Source organism: Equus asinus, chromosome 12 (assembly GCF_041296235.1).
Source record: "Equus asinus isolate D_3611 breed Donkey chromosome 12, EquAss-T2T_v2, whole genome shotgun sequence".
Taxonomy (NCBI): Eukaryota; Metazoa; Chordata; class Mammalia; order Perissodactyla; family Equidae; genus Equus; species Equus asinus.
Genome location: NC_091801.1, coordinates 55,159,775 through 55,184,812, shown reverse-complemented (window position 1 = coordinate 55,184,812; position 25,038 = coordinate 55,159,775). Strand labels below are relative to the sequence as shown.

Below are 25,038 nucleotides of genomic sequence, written 5' to 3'. Positions count from 1 at the left end.
AGGCTGAACACTGTCCCTTTCCCAGGGCTAGTTTAACCACTGCACATGCGCAATACGGGCCCTGTCCGTTTGTTGTCTCTACCAATAAAGTTTTAGTGAGAACAAACTCCCCTTTTCCTTGGCAAGATGGCGGAGTACGACTTGACTACTCGCATCGCGCACTTTTTGGATCGGCATCTAGTCTTTCCGTTGCTTGAGTTTCTCTCCGTAAAGGAGGTGAGGAGGGCTTTGAGCGCGAGGAAGGCGTGGGAGCGCGCGAGATGCGGGGCAAGGCCGAAAGGCGGTGGCGGTCGCGGTAGGCCTGACACACATGTGAGGCAGCCGCGAATTGGGTCCCAGGTCGGCCAGTAAGGATCTGCTGGTAGCTTTTCGTCGTCCCAGTTGATTAGCACTGCGAAGTTCGGCCGGGAAGAGGGTGAAGTGACAGTATGAAACTCGGGAGAAAAAGGTCTCTGCTTCACTTCTTGAGGTGCCGGGACCCGAGAGACTTCCGCGTCGTCTCGTGTCGGAAGTTGATGATTCGCTGGTTTCGCTGTAGGAACGCTTGAGCTTTACTTTAGGCTGGCTTTCAAAAGCAAATTCAAGTGTTAGAAATTTTGGGTTTTCTTTCGGGAACTGTGCGAAGCGTGTCCTTGGCTTTGTGTTTTTGCTTGCCTGGTCGTTTGGATAATTTTCTTTCACTTAAATGAAATATCTAACACTTGATTCCCATAAAGTTGTGAGTTCTTTCCGTTGGGTTTTCCTGGTCTTTCGAATAGTAGCCACTTCGTAGAAGCGTAGCATATTTTGTCGGATGGGGACAGGGACCTCCAAAAGAACAACTCGACAGTTTTTAACCTAAAAGTTTTCCAGTGTGTAAACATACAGACTTCGAGTGATTTGAATTGGTCATTAACGTTCGTTTAGCTACTCAAGCATCTTGACTAAGTATGTGGTTCTGGTACCTCGTTTTAAAATGTCTCAGTTCTAAAATTCTTGAAATATTGGGCTTAGTTGTACCTTGAGTTTATTGGGAAATTAATGCATTTAAGTAATTATAATAAAGTAATATTACTATGATAAAGGGATTAAAAATTGGCCAGGAAAATGAATGAATTCTATTTCTGGAAGCAGATTACAGCATAAGTCTACTTAGAGAGCTCTAGATTGGAGGAATAGATTTTGTGTTCCCCAACAGCAATAAAAAAAAAAAGCTGTATAAACAAACATTAAATTGTTCCGATAACTTTTTACGTCTTCCTAGTAGTTATGGTTCATTAGACAGGTATAATCCTCAAATTCATATGAAACTTTTCGAAACATAGCTCTAAAGTTGTTAGGAAACAGCAAAGTTCATTTTCAATAAATGTTCGAGAATGTCTTGCCATATAAAGCTTTATCTTGAAAGGATATGTTTTTGCCTCGATTTTTGTTTACATAGGATGTACTTACACCTATATTTTAGAGCTTGAATAAAACAGTCCAGTCTGCCTTCTGTTTCTTTTTCTGGATAAGTGAGGATTATTCACTAAAGATCAAGGAATAGAAAAAGATCATATCTAGAAATTCTTTACCAGCTACTTGTAGAAATGCTTCTAAAATGGCCAGACTTCTTATTTTTGTATTTTGTTATTTACACTTTCATTTTTCAAGGCAGACAGATGAAAGGCAGGAATATGTAAGTGTAAATTAGTTTTTCATAGGGCAGGACTAAAACTATGAATGGCAGCTGAGAATCAGTGGAAAATAACTTTGCCCAGTACCTGCCTCCCTGTGTAAGATGGCTGTAATTCACCAAGAGGAAGACAGATACTAGAGTATTGGCAGTTAGTAAGTATAGTAAGTGTAGGGCTACTATGGAATTGTGAGAAATCCAAGATAAAACCCAGACATCTCACCCGTAAAAAATTTACCTATTCTTTACAGGAGATAAAAGTTTATTATTATAAGGCAAGTAGTAAATGTCAGAGAAGTACTGGCAGAGAGCTATCAGAATTTAAGAGAGACTATTCAGTGGGCAAAAAGAATTTTGAGGAGGAGAGACTTTGAGTTTTGAAGGCTGGATGGTTAGGGTAGTCAGTGATGATCATACATGAGTAACAATTTGTTACATTTGTAGTATGTTGGAGAATATAAGCTCTATAAGAGCAAAAACTGTTCTCTGCTGTGTTCTCAGAGAATGATGCTCATTCTCAGGGTGAGAAGAGCAGTGGAAGGTTGTTGGAGTAGTGTGGAAATGTTTGGAGGTAGGCTTGTAGATAAATGTCATTTAGAGATTAATAAGAAGGATTGCTGATCAGCAGAGAAAAGCACATATGTGATTGAATAACCATCCCTAGTTTTGAGACATTTTATAGTGGTCCTAAATCAGAACATAGAAAACAGATGACTTTTTTCCAGGGCTAGAGAGTGATATTGAATTGTTATTTGGTTGAAGAAAATGGGTGGAGTCAATGAAACTGCTAAAGAGAAGTTCTTTGAAATAGCTAAAAAGGATATCCAAACTAATGTAGAAAAATGACAACCAAAAAGGATGATAGAAAAATTAGAGCAGAGGATATGATGAGGATGAGGAAGTACTTTAATGGTAATGGTGGAAGAGGTGATGAATTTAAGTTGGAAGTCTTAGAGAAGTACTGAATGAAAGTTGTTATAATTTGCCTGATAAAGGAATGTTAAGGCTTGAGTTTTTAAAGAATCATCAGTATAGATGTTGGATTTGTGAAGATGATAGCAGGAAGAGATGTCAAAAGATTTTTAATCTGTTAAAAAGTAGGAGCTGTTTGCAAGAGGTTGATAGACCAGCGGTTGGCAAACGATATAGCCTGTGAACCAAATAAGCCCTCTCTGCCTGTTTTGTATGGTTTGAATGCTAAAAATAATTTTTAATAGATGAACATTTGCAAACGTTTTCACTTGTAGAACACTAATTTTGTACCTCAATTAAGTGAAATATTTCCTGCCCCAAAATAATTCCATTCTTTTCATTAGTTGATCTATATTACAAAAAATTTTACTCCATTGTAGTCTTTCTCTTTTTTATTTTGAAAAGAAAATAAATTGGGAAAATTTTTTTCTTTTTTATAGTACTTATATATAGCATCCTTGATTTTTGCGCTTTGGCTCACAAAGCCTAAAGTAGTTACTATCCGCCCTTTGTAGAATGTGTGCCTATGAGGCATAATTTTGAGAGGGTGATAATAAGCAGATGTAGATCAAAGAAGAGACCAGTAAGATCTGATGGGAGAGGAGCAGTGCTTGGTATCTACACTTGGGAGACACATTACAAATTAAAAGCTATTAATAGGTTGTTGAGGAGAAGTGGCATGCTAGGATTAGGGTTTCTGTAGGGAAAGTGAAAGGAAACTTCAATTTTTAAATTTAATTTAAGTAAACTTTTTATCAAGTATAACATTCATGCAGAAAAGTGCATAAATATAAATATTTTTTTCAAAGTGAATACACTGTGTGACCACCATCAAGATCAATAAATAAAACATTACAAACATCCTAAAAAACCTTACTTCAAAGCCCTCTTAGTCATTCGCTCCTTCTAAAAGGTAAGTGCTAGGTGATAGGTTAGTTTTTGGCTTTATATAAATGAAATTAAGCATTCGCCATCATGTACTGCTTTGTATGACTTCTTACATTCAATGTTGTGAGAGTCATCCATACTGTTAGGATATCCTGTTAGGATAGCAGTAGTTCATTGATTTTCAATGCTGAATGTTAATCCATTATATAAGTGTCCTACAGTTTATTTATCCATTCTAATATTGATAGACTTGGCTATTACAGATAGTGCTGCTATGAACATTCTTGGAAATGTCCTTTGAATATATGTACCCATTTCTCTTGGGTACCTAGGAACAGAATTGCTGGGTCAAAAAGTATCTTTAGCTTTAGGAATAAAAATAGTTTCCCAAAGTGGTTGTACTTCTGCCAGCAGAGTAAATGTTCAATTACTCTACATTTACACCAACACTGGTATTGTCAATTTTTTTAGTTTTTAGTGTGGTTTTAATTTGCATTTTCTTGTGATTAATGAAGTTAAGAACCACTCTGTGTGTTTATTGGCCATTTGGTTATACTGCTCTTGTGAAGTGCCTGTTAAAATCATTTGGCCACTTTCAATTGAGTTGTCTCTCTTTTCTTACTATTTTGTAGGAGGTCTTTATGTAGTGTGGAAGGTTCAGTTTTGATCTCATGGATATACCATTTGACTACACCTTCATCTTTTCTGTTCATGGGCAGTGAAATGTGGAATCTGCTGCATTTTTCTTTCCTTGACAAAATTAAGCACAAAAATCTTCCTTTGCTGAAGTTTTATCTTGATGACTGATGAAATTTTTAAAATTTTGATTACTGTCTTTCCCTGAATATTATTATGTAGAATCCTTACATATGGCTCAATACACTTAACTTCATGTTTATGAGAGTTTGCTTGTGTATCTATTTGGCCTCTGTACTATGGGTTGTTAGATTTCTTGAATTCCTTGCAAAACAAAAACCTGATATGACATAGTTAACTTACAGAATAGGTGCTAATTTTGTTTCAGGGGTGTGGCTGGGCCATGTGGGGGTAAAGGAGAGATGAGTAGCTATCATGTGGATGTAAGAGATACTAAGAAGGTAAAAAAAAATTAACAGTTGATTCCTGATTGCCTGGATCTGGAGAGGAGACAGCTGTAGGTGCTTACCAATGGAGTTGGTGTGGTTGGTTGTTTATGCACAACCTTGTTCTAGAAAGGATAAAAGATGGCTTGTAGGGACACATGAAAAATAAGGTGATGTAAATCAGAAGTAGATAAGAATGGCTTTGCAGTGTGTAATTGCTTTCATTTTTAAATTATTAGGTAAACAAAATATTCTTATGTCTCTGTATGTTGATTGCTTGCCTTCTTAGAAGAGAGTGAATTAATAGCATATAATATTATACTAAAAAATATTTCAGAAAGTATATTTCCAGGTAAACTAATCTTAGTGTTAATCAGTTTATTTGGGAGCGCTTCAATGTATTTATTAGAAAGTAATTTTCTCTTGCAGATATATAATGAAAAAGAATTATTACAAGGGAAATTGGATCTTCTTAGTGATACCAACATGGTAGACTTTGCTATGGATGTATACAAAAACCTTTATTCTGATGATATTCCTCATGGTAAGTTTTGTCCTTAGAAGTAAAGCTTGTCTTGTGAACTGAGTTTCTGTGTATTAAAATTTTGTCATTTATAAAAGAGCTTTAGTCAAAAGTTTTAATAATTATTTGAATGATTACAGTCATGCACCACATAACAACATATCGGTCAATGACAGACTGAGTATATGAGTGTGGTCTCTTAAGATTGGTACTATATAGCCTAGGTAGAAGGCTATACCATCTAGGTTTGTGTAAGTGCACTCTCTGATGTTCACACAATGACGAAATTGCCCAGCGACGCATTTCTCAGAGCATATCCTGGTCGTTAAGTGACACTTGACTGTAAAAAGTTCTTTGGATGAAAGGTAATATGAAAGTTACAGGTTTTCTAAAGTCTCTCTGCAAAAGGTGTGCAACTACTTTAAAACTTGGTCATCAAGTACCTTAAATTCATAGTATGTATAATCAGAGTTGTGCCTATGAATCAGATTGTTGCTTTAGAATTATCTGAGAATGTTGCAGTGTTTGGTTTGCTTGCTTTTCTGGTTAGCATCTTGTGTGCCGTAGAGATTTCTTTTTGATCTTGAATCATCTGGGTATAGCCATGGTTCTCAAAATTATGGAACCCAAGATTGACGTCATCAGTTCACCTGGGAGAGCTTGCTAGAACTGCAAATTCTCGAACCATACCACAGATCTGCTTAATCAGAGACTTGGCTGAGGCCCACCACTCAAATTGGAGAGCTGCTGTGGTATAGTGTTTTCCAAATCCTTGTTGTCTATGATCATATATGTTCCTTAAAAAAAAAAAAAGTGGTTCCATAAGTTTGGAAAATTCTGGTATATCATTTCTTCTATGCACAGTGTTTCTAAAGATTCTAAGAACTCTTTGAGTAGAGAAATACAATTTACTTTGTTTAAATTGACATTTTTCAGAATTTAATCACAGATCACCTTTTATGTTTGAGAAACACTGTTCTAGTATATACCTAATGTATAATGCAGAATTTATTACATTAAACATAATCACCTTTTTTATTTATATTACAGTTCCCTGTAATAACAGTAGCTCTTTAAATTTTAGTTTGTGATGAAAAAGTAAACTATTTCTTAGTGAAACTTTAAAGCATGCTAGCAGGGTATGTTACATGCAAGTTTTCTCTATAGAATTGGGTTTGAAAAATTAGAAAACTAGATTTATAGTGAAAAAGATTATTGACTGGATTTAAATTTTGTTCAACCTCATTGAAAATTTCTAATAATAATATGTAAACCCCTCTGAGCCTCTGTTCAGAAACTCTGGGATAATATTCACCTGAGAAAATTCAATGAGAACAAAGTGAAAACACTGGGAATGAAGTCTCTGAAATGTAGAGTTAGATAATTGTTTCCTCGACAGCCTGCAGGTCCCCCCCTGCCACCATATATTTCCATTTCCCGCAAGAGCAAGAAGTGGATTCCCTCTTCCTTTCCTTGCCTTTGCAGTGCTAGGAAGAAAAAATTGGATCTGGGGGAGTTACCAAATTGGTGGTTTCTGGCATGTGAGAAATTGGGGGTAAATAAATATTTGCACAGTTTAAATAAATTGAAAATTTTCTGGACATATCTTCACAGTGAGCAGTATGGTTTATTATTATAATGCTCCTTTGCATTTTTAATTAGCTTTGAGAGAAAAAAGAACTACAGTTGTCGCACAACTGAAACAACTTCAGGCAGAAACGGAACCAATTGTGAAGATGTTTGAAGATCCAGAAACTACAAGGCAAATGCAGTCAACCAGGTAACTTCTCTGTAATTTGAATTCTAAAAATTCTCTTTTCTGGATTAATACAAATGTTAATTCAAAGTTTCTCTAGTATCCCATTATAGAAGTTTGTGGTTTAAATGATGAATTTCTGTGTTTATTTTCACTTATCCTTATTGTGTGGGAACCAGGAATTCCTTAATGATCAAAGTTAATACTAAATTTTTTTTCAAACTTCTTTACCAGTTACCCAAATGTAATTATGAAGCAGCAGTTCATCCTTTTCCCCCTTCCCAGGGGACATTTGGCCATGTCTGGAGACATTTTTGGTTGTCACAGCTGGAGAGGTGCTACTGGTATCTCGAGAGGAGAGGCCAGGAATGCTGCTAAACATCCTACAATGCATCAGACAGTACCCTACCCCCAACAAAGAATTATCTAACCCAAAATGTCAGAAGTACTGAGGTTGAGAAACCCTGTACCTTACCTGGGCAATACCTGGATCACGTGGGTTCCTTGCTGTAAGGGAAACTTGAGCTCACTTTATCCCTTTGCTACATTCTCTTATATCCTTCCAAACTCAGTGCCCAGCCCAAGGAGAGTGGTGTAGAGCCGATAAGGTTATTTTATTACTAACTTCCCCTTAGCTAGAAATAGACATATTGTTTGGTTTCCAAAGAAAGCATGTTGCCTCACTCTGACTTAATATATATCACTAATTGAAGCCCTTTGGGTTATTAGAAATGTTTAAAATTAGAGTCTTCTTCTAAAATTGAATATTGTCATTTTGGTAAATCTTAGCTACGAATATATTTACTAGAGGAATTCCTGAAGATTTTGCCATGTTGTACCTTTAGTTTTTATGTATGTGATTAAACCAAATTTTTAAGAAATTAGCTGTAAGTTTTCATTTGTGATTTAGGGAAGTGTTACTAGATATTTTTTAGAAAAGCAGCATATACTACATTATTATTATACCATACTATAATGTATCATACTATACTGCATATGTATACATGGATGTATATAGACACATACGCTGAGATACCTATATCTTTCAAAGTTATGGTGTGTATATATATCTTATATATAGCTGTTTGTGTGTGTATATATATATATATATATGTATATTTTACTAAACTAATTTGTATACACTTAGAATATAATGAGTAATTACAGACTTTCAAGTTACATGCACACAAAGGGACAGCTGAAATAATCCAGGTGTTAGGGTACAACAGAAAATTTAGGATTTAAATTCTAAATTTAGTCTAGTCTCTTAAACACTAGGGAGTAATGAGATTAGGGTATGAATAAGATGTATGTAGATTTGTTCACCAGATATTAGAAAGAGAGGACTCCTTGTGGCTTAATAGGCCTAAATTGGAGATAAAGGATGGAATTGTGTGTTAAAAACTTGTAATCAATTAAACTACTTATTTTCAAAGTAGTAACCTCTCCCCACCAATTTCCATTTTAAAATTTCATTGAGCATATAGTATTGTACTTCTCATACTTTCCCAGAAATATCCAGAGAGCCAGAGGACGGTGTAAGGAGTGTAACACAAAGTTATTCACTGTGATCCACAGCAAGCATTAAGTTTTGTTTTGAAGTCTCTTGATGTTAAGATTTCATGCATGTTTCATATTCAGTATTATCCCCATGTTAATTTTAGTGAGAAAATTATCCCCTCCCCATTAAATCTTCAAGTAAAATTATGCTCTCGAAAGATATGCCACTGCATTGCTTCTTGCAATAAGCATAAGAAAATGTATTCATTTTTCAAAATGCCCAAAAGATGGGCAGCTGTGCCCATCTATCACTTGTTCCTTGTCTTTGTCATCAGTTTGTCTTTTACCAGCCTGGCAACTTGTCAACTTATGCAAAGTTAATTTAAGATAAGTTAAATTGGGTTATTTGACACTGGTATGGATAGTAATTATATAGTGTGTGTAGCTAGATATCTTATGTTGGCATGGTTTATTAATCTTGTAAATTTGTCAAATCACTGTCCTTGTGAAATATATTAATATTGTAGAGGGGGACAAAATTTATATATAGGATTTATTCCTGCTTATTTGTATAGTACATTTGTTTCAATCTCTATTAAAAATGTTACCTCAAGTCTGCAAACACCATTCTCAGTAGGTTACCACCTAAGTAGACTACTGACCTCACTATAAAAATAGTCAGAATGTTCTGGTCTTATTACCTAAAAAACTTCTAAGGACCTTGCCATAGATGATGTGGTGAAACAGAACACGTGATTTTCAGTCAGGGCTAAAGAAATCTGAAAGTGAAATTGTAAAGTTTGCAATTCTCCTTGAGTTCCTGTTCCTTATGTTCAAAACATGTAATGTTCTATTTATTTTATTCTGGAAGTCTTATTTTATTTCTAGTGTTTAAATATTAAGATATTGAAATAGCTTTGTGTGGGTAATAAGATAGTATAATGATACTATAGAATACAATAATATGCAATAATACTATACAATAATAATACAATTGTATTGTAAAAATAAAGTAATTTTTGTTTTTTATTATAAGGGATGGTCGGATGCTATTTGACTACCTGGCAGACAAGCATGGTGTAAGTGATATTTTAAAAAGTGTTTTAATTGTCATGTTGTAATAAGGCTAAATAAAGATTAATGCTGTTTACATAGGTTCGTGGCTTGACAAGGATATAATTTCCAGATTAACTTCTTAAATATAATACCTAGCATGTTTTTGAAACTTTAGTTTTTAAAAATTGGTGCTAATAGGGAAGTAATATGCTTAAGTTTACCTTTAGATAACAGAAATTCTCAAAAGTTTTGTTTTTTTTCCCCAGAATAATCATATAATAGTTAACATTTTATATTTTTGATGGATTAACAAGTAAGTAAAGACGGAACTAAATTTGAATTAGAAAAGCCTTCAGCAATAAAACTAAGTAATACTTTGGCTGCCTTGTGGAATACAGTAGCCCTTGATACTATTAAGGGCTTCATAAATCCCAAAATAAAGAAATGTTAGTATAGGCTTTGCTTGTCATCTCCCAACCTCTCTTTCCTTGTCTTAACTCAAAGTCTGAGGCATTGTATATAATGAATTCTGTAACTTGCATTTGAGTTTTATCCTCATTTGACAATTACTGTAACAAGGGACATGCTGACCACTGTGTCTCTTCATTGCTTGCTTCATTAATTCTAAAAGTTAATGTAATTTGGGGGCCAGTTTTCACGGAGAACTCAAGTTTATCCTATGCATTATTTGTACAGAATCACACAACCTTACCGGATGCATATGCTTTATAGTTGTCTAAGCTCAGTCGCCAGCTGAGGGACTCGCTCATCAGTCCTTCAGCTGCAGTTCCAGCTTGTATTGCAGCAAAGTCGGTTTCATTAGAATGCATAACTCTTTGAGGCCAGGACTGAATGTTAAATCCAGTAATTCCTAATGTATATTTTAAGGGTCATGGTTTTCTGATCATGGTATTTTTTTTGGTGGCAACTTTTGGGAGACTTTGAAAGAATTGACTTCTGGGGACATTTAAAGGAGTAAATGGTTTGAGTTTTAAAAGTCTAAATTTAAAAATAGAACTTAAACTTTTGTTCACTTGTTTTTAGTTTCGGCAGGAATATTTAGATACACTCTACAGGTATGCAAAATTCCAGTATGAATGTGGGAATTACTCTGGAGCAGCAGAATATCTTTACTTCTTTAGAGTGTTGGTAAGTAAAGTTTTTCTCTTGTGGGATTCCCTTGGTTCCTTATAACGTATGTTTAGATTTGGATCTTTCCGTTAAGTTTTCAGCATTTGTTGGCAAAAGGAGAAAAAAATAAAGCAACTTTCCCCCCAAAAAAAGAAATAGAAACAGGAAACCTTGTATCACGGCATCAAAATTTGGAGGGAGATTTAACTTGTCCTTGAAATCCAAAAGTAGGAACCACTAATTTGTTGTTTTATGTATAATTGTGTGATTTCAGCATTACTACACTGCTGTTATGTAATGAATTTGTTATAATATTTCTGTACAGCACAATGAGTGGCATATTGTGGGTACTTAATAATAAGTATTTATTGAATAAATCCATTATTCCTAATTTTAATTCAGTATTTTGTGCTGTATATATATTCTTTGAACTTGTTCTAAACAACTGTGGAATTCCAATGATATTTGAAAAGATTCTATGCCTTAATAGTAGCTTTTTCCATTTATTTCTGCCCTTAGTTATTAGAATACAAAGCTCAGTTTTTTTTCTTTATGTAGAGGGTAGATAAGTTTAAATGGTGCTATTAGAGGAAATTGCTAATTACAAAGTATCCCCTTTGTTATCTTCATTTGTCTGACAAGATTCTAGATTTCAGTGCTTTTGTTAGGGAAGAAAGAGTTGTGTGAAGCCAGAGGAAAAATTAGGGCTTCAAATTGACAGATTTCTTTCTCACTCTGCCTTCTGTTTAGTTAATTGTATTAATAAATGCCTTCTAGAATTATCAAAATGCCCTTGGTTTACTAGCCTCTCATTTGAGAAATTATTTGTTACTCACTTTGGGTTGGTAAGCTAGTTACCTAAGTCTCTGATTTCTCTAATTAATCCTAGAAGTTGGAAAATAACCTCTTGAGACAGGGACTTTTTGTCCTTCAACCTTTGAAGAGTCCATTTCTTCTGTCTCTGTTTTCTGGTGCCTTTTTTCTTTTAGCCCCGCATGCCACAAAGAAAAGACTAGTGGCTGCTTTCTTTAGTTGTTTTCTAGGAAATTAAATTTTCCTTTTTTGGGGTAGAGGAAGAGTTTGGTGTTACTAATTTAGGTAATTCCTACTTTAGAAAAGTACTTAGACAACTTCGTATTTTAAAACTACCATCCTTCCTTAAAAGAAATAAATATTTTTAGTTTATTTCCAAGTTTGATTTGAAAAAAATTTATTTTTCCCTTGCTCCCATTTGTAAATGAATTCTTAACTTACAGGTTAGCTGTGGTTAGCTTGCAAGTGCATTGAAGGTAATCAGTGATGCTAAACTTGTAGTGGCTTATCAGAAAATTCCATCAGTTTTACTTTGAATATTATGAAGGATTTAGGAGAACAAAAGTTGATTACTTTGGAAATGTAAACAGCTTAAACCAGGATTGTAAAATCAGAAGCCTGATATGATTACAGGTACATGAAAAGGGTTGGTTATTCATATCATTTGTTAATGCTGGGAGTGAATTTTGAGAATGAAGATTTAGTGTCATGTTAGAGTTCTAGCACAGTAAATTTATTGTTGCTGGTCAGTGAGTGAATGTGCCATTTTGCTAAGACATGGAAACTTAAGGTAACTGCTGGAAATCCAGATATTGAAACTCTTCTAACATATCCACCCTTGAAAGCAGGTTGGTATGAAGAGCCAACTGTAGTGACATGGACTTGAGCCAGAGCAGTACGCATGAACCTTTTGGGGATTAAAAAACTTGCTATATTGCTACAAAAAGCTTTTATCCGAACATATATTCTAGTTTTAATAGTATCATTATGTTTATGTAGTATAGTTTTATAATTAGTCTGAAAATTTCTACAAATGATATACACTTAAAGGTTTGTGGAGTTTTTGTGTTTACTTTTTTAAAATATGAAGATCCAATTAGTTCCCTATCTTAAAAAAACTTCCTGGTTAGTTTTCAGCTTTTGCATTGCCTCACAAATCTTGTACTGGAACTGAAAAGGCATTTGGTTAAGTGATTGAATACCATGATCTGGACATAAAATTAAGAGCAGTCAAAATATAGTGATGCTGTAGTCTTGCAAATTATGTGCAATTTATTTTTATATTTTTGTCCCATCTTGTGCCACAAAACATTTGAGGTAGGTGGGAGTTGGTTACTTCCTGTTGGCATATTGATAGAAGCTAACCAAGCTAAGTTTAAAAGAACAGATTATTTCACTTCTCTTTTTCTTTTTATTTAGATAGACTCTACTATAAAATCTCTGTATTTGTTTGAAATCTTATTAGTAGCAAAGATAAAAATCCTGTCTTGGATTTAAGATGAATAATGTCAATGTTTTACTTACTAGTTATTTAATTTTATTTTTTTGCAATAACTCTTTTTCATTTCTAAATTTCTTTTCTGGTAGTTGGTTATTTAAATCTATGGTTGGGGAAACATAAGCTATGAAAGAACCATTGTAACTATGATCTGAGATTAGAATTTGACTCTCCAAGTGACCTATTGTAGGTCAGTGTTGTATAAATTAAAGCTGTGTGACCCTAGAATCTACTTTTATTTTAAAAAGACTTGGTGGCTTTTAGAATACATCAAGGAGTGTTTAAATGCACCTTATTTGGTTATGAACCTTGTTTGATTTGTGCTCTAAGAAATGCATTAATTTGAAATGAAATGGTGGAGCAAATTTGGTAGGAATTTTTTAACATTTTATTTTGAAGTTATTAACATGTATTTTAATTATTTTGTTAAAATCTGCCCTCATTGTGGCATTTGTTCTGGCTTCAAACTATAACCCCTCCCCTCATCTGGCAGCTATTTGAAGTAAAAGTGATTTTGAGATGCTAGGATTGTTGGTGATCATATTTTTTTGGTGTGAGGTTTATTTTTCCACTCAGAATTTAAAGTTTATCTACTGTAAGTACATGCCATTTGATTTAAAGATACTTCTCCTTGACTCGAAAAAGCTTGAGTAATGATGACTTTTGGTAGCTTTACGATCTTGATCAAAGTTTTGGATCTGATGTACTTTGTTTGATGATGTCAGTGTAAAAGATGTCTATTTCATGTTGATTCTCAGGTACATAGTTCATCACTTTTTAACGTCTGAAATTGGAATGTGTCTTGAATTGGTTGTGGTTTTGGGAACATAAAATGTATTTTAAAATTGATGGCATCTTAGATTTGTTGAAGTATTAATACTCAGATTTCTTTGTAAGGATCAAACATTTTATCCTTTATAATTTGAACTGTAATTTTATGGATTTTTATAAATAAGTTTTTTAATTTCAATGAGTTTTGATAAATGCATATACTATACAACTACCACCAAATCAAGACACAGAAAGACCCCTTGTTCCCCTTTTCAGTTATATGTTACCCCTGGTTCCTCCATTGATCTGCTTTATATTCCTGTAGATCAGTTTTGTCTGTTCTAGAATTTTGTATAAATGGAATGATATATGTGCCTGGCTTATTTTGACCAGCAAGTTTTTGGGATTCATTTGTGTTACTGTGTGTATGAGAAGTTTGATTCTTTTTATTGCTGAGTAGTATTCTATTCTATGAATATATACTAAAGTCTGTTTATTCATCTATTGATGAACATTTGGATTACTTCCAGTTTTTGTCTATTACAAATAAAGTTGTCATAAATTTCGTGTGTAAGTTTTTTTTTTTGCCGACTTGATGGCACGGAACAACAATATTTTAAAAATAGGGAGAACCAGTGGTTTCATGGATATGTTTAAAAGTTTAATTTACAAATTAAGTCTCTGCTCTTTGCCTGTTCTTAGAGTTTGCTAAATATTATCCAGTACATTTGAGTTAATTACTGCCATGAAAAGAAGAATCTCAGTATACGCAGAGTCTGAATTAGGAATGGTTGTGGTCCCCGTTGTTTAGATACCTATAGCCCTCTGATATCATCATTTCTCATTATTTTGATATCATCATTATCATTATCATTTTGATGTTGATTCACATTTCCTGAGTTCTTAGTGTGTATCAGATGATGATGTAGGCTTTTTATATGTATTATGTCATTTAAATCATACAGCTGAAGTGGGTTCTATTACTATCCCCATTTTGTAGATAAGGAAGCTACAGCACAAATGGTTCAGCTATTTGTAGTAAGTGGTAGAGCCAGAATTATTGGTGGTTGTATTTCCAATCCTGCCCATACAATTCTATTTTACTCGTAATATATACTAATAATACTTTACAGTTATACTGCTATGTTAGTGCTTCAGTGAAAAATTAAACTCAGAATTTCAGCTTGGGGTGCAGCAATGTATTCTCCCTCCAGTACCCTCACTTCTGTTGCTTGAATGCATCTGATCAGTTTGGAGTCTTTCTGTTTACTTCCATTACCTTGTTTTGAGAATCCTCCTTTACTCATTTTTGTTATTAGTCTAGTTTAGTGTTTTAGGTGTTTTAGATTTGTGACCCTCTTCTACCAGTGGCTAGAAGAGGTAGAGTGGCCCTTAGTTCTCCTTTTTTGGTAGGTTAAGAGGGTGGCAGAAAATTTAGAGCTTTCATGATTAGAAGTGTAATTTTGGGCAAATTACATTCTCCATGCATCAGTTCCCCCTCTTTAAAATGGAGATAAAAAAATTATTTACCTTATGGGGTTTTTATTAGGATTATATGAGAAAATGAACTTTTATTACTCAGTACATACTCCTTTGATAATTATTAATTGTTATTAACCAGTAGACCTGCTTTTTTCCTTTTCTCTCTATAACCCCTTCCATTTGTGTCATAATTTGGAAAATTCTTTTGTTCTGGCAATAATTGCTGTAAATCATAGATGAGATCCATAAGTCTTGATTTCCCACATCTTCACTGCAGTGATTTTAGCAACAAATTGCCTCTGAATCTAACTTAATTTTCAAAGTTTTAGGTGCCTAAAATTTGATTAGTTGTGTATAAATTATCTGAAGTGGATTACCCTAAAACACTTGTGCTATTTCCTAGTTTTCTTTTCGGATCTAGAGTGAATATCAAAGATCTGAATATTTTTAATAAATTAAGTTGAATGAAAGCTATTTGAATCGGTTTAACCAGTATGAGCCAATAAGGACTTAGATAACTGGAGTTTTGGGTGGAGAGCTTCAGGTCTTTCAGTAGTTTAGATGGATATGTAGAGTATAAAATACTATCTTTTTTTCATCTGGAGTATTCAGAATATAATTGATTACTATGGCTTAAACAGGTTCCAGCAACGGATAGAAATGCTTTGAGTTCACTCTGGGGAAAACTGGCCTCTGAAATCTTAATGCAGAATTGGGATGCTGCCATGGAAGACCTTACACGGTTAAAAGAGACCATAGATAATAATGTGAGTTCCACTTTTTCAAGATGATTCTCTGAAATTTCTGTGTATCCCTCATGCTTTCTGATAAGGAAAACACTGTGCACTTTTTAGAAAGAGAAGGAAGGAAAAAAAAGCTAAACTAAAATGTTCATGTTAGATTTTGTAGACCTGATATAAAAGTCATAGAGGGTTAGTGGGTTGACTGGTTTTACTGAATCTCTTTGAAGGAACCTGTCAACTTCTTTAGGCTGTTAGAGAAGAGAACTCAGTTTTCGTTTCTGTGAACAGCTACTGTGCCTTTTTCATCTGTACCAGTGAAAAATGACACAGTTCTATTAGTGCAACGTATTATTGAAAGACCTGGGCAGAAGATGACAGTTTTCATTTATATTTAATGTTCAATAAAACCACTTATTGTGGAGTGTTTAGTTCAGCCCTTGCTTTTAAAATATTTTCTGAAATGAGTATAATTTACAGCTTCTATAAAAATGGCTTAGTGGACGTTATTGAATCTGTCTCTGAGAACAGGGAAATTTTAGTCAAAGGTCGTGCAGAGAGTAGAGGGTATAGGAGATTGGACCTCGAACATAAAGACTCTAGCCTGTGCCTTAGAAGGTTCTTGTTTTTAACAAAAATTCTTTTCATTAAAAGAATTTTTTAAAAAATTCTGAATTTAAAAAATAATTTTAACAAAAATTATTCTCTTGCCTCTGTTTTGTATATTAATATTTCCTGTGTATGCATTTTTTAATCCTTCAGTCTGTGAGTTCTCCGCTCCAGTCTCTTCAGCAGCGAACATGGCTCATTCACTGGTCTCTATTTGTTTTCTTCAACCACCCCAAAGGGCGTGATAACATTATTGATCTCTTCCTTTACCAGCCACAGTAAGTTATTTCACTGTATAATTTTGGCTTTAATTATATGAAATTATATAGATTTTCTTAAACTTAAAAATGTGCTTCTCTCTAACATTTCAGTTTGTTGTAACACATTTTTTTCCCCTCTACGTGTGGTATATTTGCTTGTTAATTGAAAAAGCTTATATGTAATTCTTAAGTAAATTATTTTATAAAAGTGTACTCTTAAGCCCTTCATAGTGCTATTTAAGCATGGTCCCTGGTCCAGTAGCATAGGTATCATGTAGACTCTCAGGCCTTATCCTAGAGTAAGTAAATCAGACTGCATTTTAACAGGATCCCGGGTAATTCTTGTATACATTAAAGCTTTAGAATTAAGGCTCTAGGCCATATTATTTGGAAAGAATATATACATCCCAGGAGAATTCCTTTTATATCATCATTGCTTGATCATCCAGCTTTTGATGATAAGAAATTTACTGCTTTACGAACTAGATAGTTCTATTGTTAGTTAGAAATCATTTTTAAAAATGTATTCCTCCAATTGAGATCAATGCTTCTGACTCTTCACATTATTTTTTATTTGTTTGTTTAGAACAACAGGAAACAAGACTGCTTTATGAAAACACTTCAGATTTTTGTAGATAATTTTTCCTGCTCTCTCCTTCCTTCAGGTTAAATATCTCTGGTTTTATCAAGTAATGTAGTTTTTCAGATTCTTTAGTATTTTAGTTTCTGTCCTTAATCACCAGTTTAACTGTAGCGGCCTTCAAATCTGGATCTTTAAAATTGAAATTTTATTCTAGGATTGTTATCTAAGCCTTGTAGATTACAGTGGTAATATTAGCTCCTATGACCAGTACATATGCTTATATTACTGCCTAAGATTGCAATAACATAGTTGAGCAGTTGCTTCATGTTATTGTTTGTATTGACTGTATTGTTGGCTAAATTTCACATAAACACTTTGAGCCATGTTTTTCTTATTTGTTAACTCAAATGAAGATACAATTCTGTTACATTTCACTTGATTTCTGCTTATTCTTGTCTGTCAAATTAGCATTTTTTCTAAAATGTGTATTTTAATTTATAAAAGTATAGCTTATGAATAGATGGTGTAATGCCCTTCTAATATAAAACATCAGTGAAGATTGAACAACCTGTTTTTAAATTGTTTTGTAATTTTCAGTCTTGGAAATAAGATAATACTCTATAGCGATATTTTTGCATGAATTGCTGAGATAAAACTATCTGGATTGAGTCAGGTTAATAAACATGTTCTTTAAATGCTCATTTTAGTAAGATTTTTAAGACTCTAAAATATTTGACCTCTACAGTTAAGTTGTTAACATAACCAACAGGACTTTGAATGTAAGAGAAATTAAGTTATTGGTAATACAGATGGAAGATTTTTAGCCAACCAAGAAGTGCCAGTAATTTTTTTCATGTAGAAATGGGGAGTCATTTTTAAATGGTGTATATCATGTTCTCTGCATTAAATGCTGAATGTTTCCCTGACTCTGGTATATAAAAGCACTTTTAACAGAAATATGTCTCGTTTATTTTTTGTATTAACATCGCAGCTTAAGTTCAGTATTAATGTGTTTAGTCAGTATTTGCATAACATGCTGGTTCAGTTCATTAAAACTGAACTTGGGCAGAGGAATTTTTGTGTCAGGAAATTATGTTTTTTTTTCCTTGAAAATAGAAAAACCAAAAACTCCATGGCATTGAGTGAGATAGAAGACAATGTGTGATCTTTGCCTGCATTCCAGCCTTATATTTAAATGTAAATAATGAGAGATAAAATTTCATAATTTACATAGCATTATAGTTATTCTTTTTTTTATTGGAGATATTTTATGGCATTGGAGTATGCCTTCCAGAGTCACATTATTCACTAATGTGTACATAACAGCCTCATTCTGTCTGAGCTGTTTTTCCTCCTTAAAGAAATTCTGTTTCTGGGAAATTATTAAAATTGTGTATGTACAATTTTTAAAATTATATATACACTTTACTATTTGCTGGATGCTATGATGGGTTGTTTGTAATCTGGAAAGTTATATAAATCATAGTCCATATGTTGAATTAAGTAAAAAATGTTAAAAAAAAAGCCACTGTCCACTAAAATAAGATCCTACAAAGGTGGTATTACTCTTTTCTGCCTTTGGCATAATAAGCTCACAGCTTTATTTGGCGGTATATTAGAGCTGGGATTGTGAAGAGCAAAGCTGAACCAACCTCAGAAAGGACTGATAAAATGAGAAGTGTCGGTGCTAAGAGGACTAAGTACATGAAAACATTGGGCCAGATTGTTCTGACCCTGTAGGTTTGATACATAGGAAACCATATAATAAACAGAAGGTTTCCTTATGAGTACTTTAAATCAGAATAGGAAATTAATTCATGACTGGAATGTTTAATGGCTCCATCAGGTTAAGCTGGCCTAACATAGCCGTTTTCATAATTGGAGTATTCTTGCCGCTAGGACCAGATTATGAACATTTTTTGGCACTTATGTCGCCCTAAACATTTGGATGGGCATTTCCAAGATTTGCTTTTTACTTTTCATGATTCCATTTCAGATCAGTACCTCTCACTGTCCATCTGTCTTGCTTTTTGCCCCATAGTGATTTAAATATGTTAATATCTTTTATCAGGTTCTTCTCAAGTCTTCCTGATCTGGTAGCTTTCTTTCACTAAACTGATTCATCTCTTTCTGCTCTGGTGCATTGTTTATTTAATCCTCTGAGGACAATCTTATTTCCCTTTCTACTCTTGATTCTTGAGAAGTACCTTTTTCGTGTACACTTTGTGCAACCATTATATTTTAGAAGAGGCTTTTTTATTTGTGGTACTGACAGTTACAATCTCATGCAGACCTATCAATATTGGGTGAATCTGGAGTATCTGGAAAAATGATTGGAAAATCATTGCAAGAAATTTGAGAATGTCAGTGAGTGAGTAAAATAGCTACATATCTGTCTTTAATGTTAAAATATCCATGCATCTTATAAAGAAAGGTGTTTTGTGAGAATTTCAAGCTCAAGAATTAAGGATATATTTCTCAATAATTATGGAGGATTAATCAAACATGCATTCAAATGAAAAGAGATTAAAAATAACAATAACGTCATATTTTGCCTCCGTCTTGGATAATAAGAGTCGATTAAGAGTTGATTGATATCCCCAAAATCAGATGAGAGAATGAGCCAACCCTGAATGAGCAGATTTGACCCAAACATTGAAGCCTATAATAGCTGACTCTAATCTTGACACTTAGTGGATGGGTTCAGCATAAGGACAGCTCTTCCTGAACTCAGCCATGAGAATCACTAGCAGTTGGCTTTCCATGCTACTACTTGCTAGTAGACCCACGCTCCTGTGATTTTGTAGTTATGTATGTATCCAGAGAAGAACATTAGATTCAACTGACTTTTTCAATGTTTTCACATAAAGAAGGGAAACATGCAAACAAGAACAATAAAAATATTCAAACCCACTGTGAAAATTCTGTAATACAAATAAGAGGGAAACAGTTTGGATTAGTTTCTGACAACCTTATGGCTGATATGAAATTAAAACAGAATATATTTAATTCATAGTTGAACTGTTTATTACAGATATTAGAAATAGAGGAGTAGTTCAGTTGAAATACAGAAAGTTTTGTTAAGATAAAAAATGAAACTTATAGGGAAAACAGTGCAACAAAGTAGGCTTTTATATTTTAAAGTAAGATAAAGGTACATGGTCATAGAAATATAATTAAATAACAATTAAATTAAGACTTATTAAATTATCAAGCTATATTCTACTAATAGGTTTAAGGCCTTCATTTGTATTTCCATGGTTCATATACATAAAAGACAATACCTTATACCATTTAAAAATCTCCCAGTTAATTTAAAAGAATAGAAATTTTATAGATTGTAGTTTTTGGACAGAATACATTAAAAGTAGAAATTATTAAAAGTCATAAATAACAAAGAAGAGATTAAATGTTAATAATGATGAAATATCTGCCAAAGCATCACTCAAAAATTAATTCATAGCTTCAAGTACTTATTCAACTTTTAAAACCTTGCTTTAAAAGAAAAACACAACAAAGGAAATGAAAATAAAATCAGCCGTGTATTAGAAATCATTGAAATTACTAATCTTAAAGTTGATAATTTAATTTCAAAATGGAAAAAGAATTAGAAATGCAAATGGCTTTATATGATGAGTGATATAATAGAAATTAAAAATCGTAAGGAAGTACTGTATATACTCACATGATATTCCCAAAACCTGAAATGCCCCAGGTGACACAAGTAAAACCTTATTAGATCAGCTAACTGAGGAAGGTATTGTGAGATATTTTTGTTTTATTTTGTTTTGTTTTTTAATGGTTCCACTAAAAGGAGTCTGAGTTTTGATGGATTTATTGGTTATTTTGGAGCTTTTTAAAAAGTATGTGTACATGGGGAGATATTCTTCATTCTAACTTTGTGAGGCAAATAGGACCCTAATGGAACATCGAATAAGAGCCTCTCACCCCCTCCAAGATCCAAATTAGATATACACACTGAGGAGCCATTGAAAGTTCAGAAGAAAAATATTGACATCAGAATTATCTTTGGGAATATTATTGTTACAAGTGAATGGTTCTTAAACTTTCTGTTCTTAGAACCCTTTTCCACTATTGAGAATCGTGGAGTGAAGTTTTGTTTTTGTTGGCAAAATCCATTGATATTTTCTGTATTAGAAATTCAAACTGGAAAATTAAAAATTTATTAATTGGCAAATAGTAAATTGATTATAGTTGACATCTATTTTTATGAAAAATAATTTTTAAAAACAAAAATTTAGGGAGAATAGTGACAATAGTGACATTGGAGGATAGGCTCACTTCATTTTCTAGAAAATGTCTGCCAAACACCCAAGTCTGAAAGCCTTGATTTGTGTCATTCTTTATATATGGCGTTCTGTGAGAAAAGCAGCTAATTCAGCTTGCAAATCAATCATGTAAGTGCTCTTTTTTAGGCAAACATGACACTGAAGTGTACAGCAGAAGAGCTTTGTACACACTTCCTAGTTAGTCATATAGAATACTAAAAAGATTAGTCCACAAGGGCTGAAATTTAAAAAAATTAATTTCTACTACCTAATCAGGGACCTGGTTGAAACCAGCATTTTTCTTTTTTCAAACTGCAAGAGTGTGGTGGTGACAAATAACAGTGACTGATAGTATAGTATGGTGCCACTACCTTTATTCATGTGCTAAGGTAACAGAAGATTTCATTTGTTTGTTTGTTTAAAATTCAGTGATTTTTAGTAACTTTACCAAGGGGTGCAACCATCACCACAAATCAGTTTTTGAGTATTTTCATCTGCCCAATAAGAACTTCACGCCTTTGGAACCATTTTTTAACAGAAACAGCCTGTTAGCAAAATGTGGATAAGAAAGCTGCTCAGTGGTATTACAACTTTCAGTTTTCACCAAAATACTGTGCTCTCTGCCTTTACTGCTATAGGGTCAGGTTACCATCATAATTTTCTTCCTAATTAGTAATGTCTTCATGGCTTATTTTGATTTTTGCTTAATTCTAACTTTTTCATATGAGAATACACCCAGTTGGTTTGACAGATGATTGTTTCAGCCATTTTCCTGGATTTCGTATTCTTTAAGTAGAATAGCAACTAGTAAGTAGCGTGTAATTTGTATTTGTATGTCTGCAATCAGTATGTTTTTCCATTGTCTCTGATACTGGAAATTAATGGAGAAAGTATATTCTTCCTGTTTTTAATTTCTAATAGCACAGTAATACAATATAATGTTCATTGAGTGTATGTTAAATTGATAGTTTATATAGATTGTGGTTTCAGGCTCTTTTTAAAATATAAAGGTACATTGGAGATAATTTATACTTTTGTCCTTGAAGTGAAAGTTTAGATGCCAGTGCAGGTTAAACTTTCTTAATGTCATAATATGTTACCATTTCTGCAATAATTTATTCTGAATCTAAATTGGAGATGATTTACACATTTAAAAAATGTTGAACTTTTAAATGTAGCATAATATAGAAGATAAAGTATCAAGTGTAAGATAGAGCAGTGTCCATAGGCTATTCGAGATGAAGCTTTGCCACCAAATGTAGATGCTATTAGGGAAAAGAAAGCATTTGTAATACAATGCCCTAGTTACTCTCCAGTTGTAAAAAGAAAGAATCAAAGTTCAGTTAGCAAGAGAGTTTAATGTGTTTTCTAAATAAAAATAACAAATTTCCTAAGAAATTTTTAAGTTTTACTAATAACAGTCAACTAGATGGTGTCCAGAATTTGTCCTGATTGACCTTTCTGCCTTTATTTTTCCTGTATTTCCTAATTGTTCCTGATAAGAAAACTTTCTTTCATGCAAGTATTTTACCTGCCGTAGCTGAAGATGACCTCTAAGATCCCCATCTAAAATTCCATCCTCTGAAGTTCTACTAAGTCTCTTGCCTTCTTTTTTATTTTTTAGCCTGTCTTTCTGGAAATGCCCTTGTCTTCTTTTTTTGTACCTATCCAAAGCCTGCCTATTTTTTAAGCTCCAGCTTAGGTTTACTTCCTTCATGAAGTCCTGTATACCGTGTCTACCTTATATTTGGTATTTGACTAATGCCTTTAAAATAAATAAAAAACATATGATTGCATTATCTCCCCAACTAGATTCTAAGTGTATTTGAGGGCAAAATTTCTATTCTTTCTATATTTTATATGTGGTGTGCTACCACAGCATGGCTTGAGGAGTGATGTGTAGGTCTGCACCTGGGATCCAAACCCATGAATCCTGGGCTGCTGAAGCGGAGCATGCGAACGTAACCACTATGCCTTCCAGTCTGCCCCATATTCTTTGTATTTTTTTAGCATCCTGTACATAATAGGTTCTTAGATATTTTTTATTTGGGGGGCATATCTTGTCTTATCCTTTGATTACTGAATGTTCTGATTTGCAATTAGAAAACACTAGAAAAAATTTCCGTAAAATTGTGCAATTGGAGCAGTGTTGTGCTTGAGGAAAAAATAAACTAAAGCATCTTTACTTACCTGTTAGGGAGTTACATTTCAGAACACAATAGATACTGAGGCTCTTATTTAAAATAAAAAATAATTAATAAATAGATTTCCAAAATAGAGAAGATAAAGCTTCTGTTCTTAAGTAGTTTATACTCCAAACAAATAACACAAGAGGTAGCTTAAGAGCACATTTAACTAAGTACAGATGTATTGTGAATGTTAAACATGCTGTAGGTGTAACAAATGAGACCTGGAGAAGTTAGAAGAGTCTAGTGGAGATGAAAATCGATCTGACCCTTAAGTTTCAATTGACAAAGAAGAAAGGAGATGATAAGAAAGAGAGATAGGGGGCTGGCCTTGTGGTGCGGCTGTTAAGTGCACACGTTCCGATTCGGCGGCCCAGGGTTCACCGGTTGGTTCAGGACACGGGTGCAGACATGGCACTGCTTGGCAAGCCATGCTGTGGTAGGTGTCCCACATGTAAAGTAGAGGAAGATGGGCACAGATGTTTGCTCAGGGCCAGTTTTCCTCAGCAAAAAGAGGAGGATTGGCAGCAGATGTTAGTTCAGGGCTAATCTTCCTCAAAAAGAAAAAAAGAGCTGGCCTGGTGGCGCAGCAGTTAAGTTCGCACGTTCTGCGTCTCAATGGCCTGGGGTTCACCAGTTGGGATCCCCGGTGCAGACATGGCACCGCTTGGCAAAAGCCATGCTGTGGTAGGCGTCCCACATATAAAGTAGAGGAAGATGGGCATGGATGTTAGCTCAGGGCCAGTCTTCCTGAGCAAAAAGAGGAGGAGTGGCAGTAGTTAGCTCAGGGCTAATCTTCCTCAAAAAAAACGAAAGAAAACAAACGAGCTTAACAGTTATGTGTAGGCTGTTAACCACATCTGTAGTTTTGCTTGTTTTTGAACTAAATATATAATTACTGATCTTCAAGAATGTGAAGTAAGATAACTTCACAAGAATCACCCTTAATCTCCACTCCCCTCCTTTATATATAGATCTATATAGATACATACGTACATAAGAAGGATTGCATCTGCCCTAGAAGGTAGGGAGTCCCTGCTGTGCTTAGAAGTTAGGCGTTATGATAATGCTGTATATCAGGGGTCGGCAAACTATAGACCGTGGGTTAAATCTGGCCCATGCTTCTTTCTTTGAGATCTGCAATATAGACTGGCTTTTACATTTTAAACTGAAAAAAAAAAAAGAATGTATTGTGATGTGAAAATTATATGAAATTACAGTTTCAGTGTCTGTGAATTTTTATTG

The 25,038-nt window shown here is 33.9% G+C and overlaps 1 protein-coding gene across 1 annotated transcript in view; it reads left to right on the top strand.

Moving 5' to 3' along the window:
• Window positions 1-17: 17 nt before the first annotated feature.
• EIF3E (eukaryotic translation initiation factor 3 subunit E) overlaps window positions 18-25,038 on the top strand; it is a 48,675-nt gene continuing 23,654 nt past the window's right edge. The window contains exons 1-7 of the mRNA XM_070481483.1: window positions 18-216; window positions 5,026-5,140; window positions 6,782-6,899; window positions 9,412-9,454; window positions 10,476-10,580; window positions 15,768-15,893; window positions 16,629-16,753. Of these exons, the coding sequence (XP_070337584.1) occupies window positions 127-216; window positions 5,026-5,140; window positions 6,782-6,899; window positions 9,412-9,454; window positions 10,476-10,580; window positions 15,768-15,893; window positions 16,629-16,753 (722 nt within the window). The 5' untranslated portion in view covers window positions 18-126. The remainder of the gene's footprint in view (window positions 217-5,025; window positions 5,141-6,781; window positions 6,900-9,411; window positions 9,455-10,475; window positions 10,581-15,767; window positions 15,894-16,628; window positions 16,754-25,038) is intronic.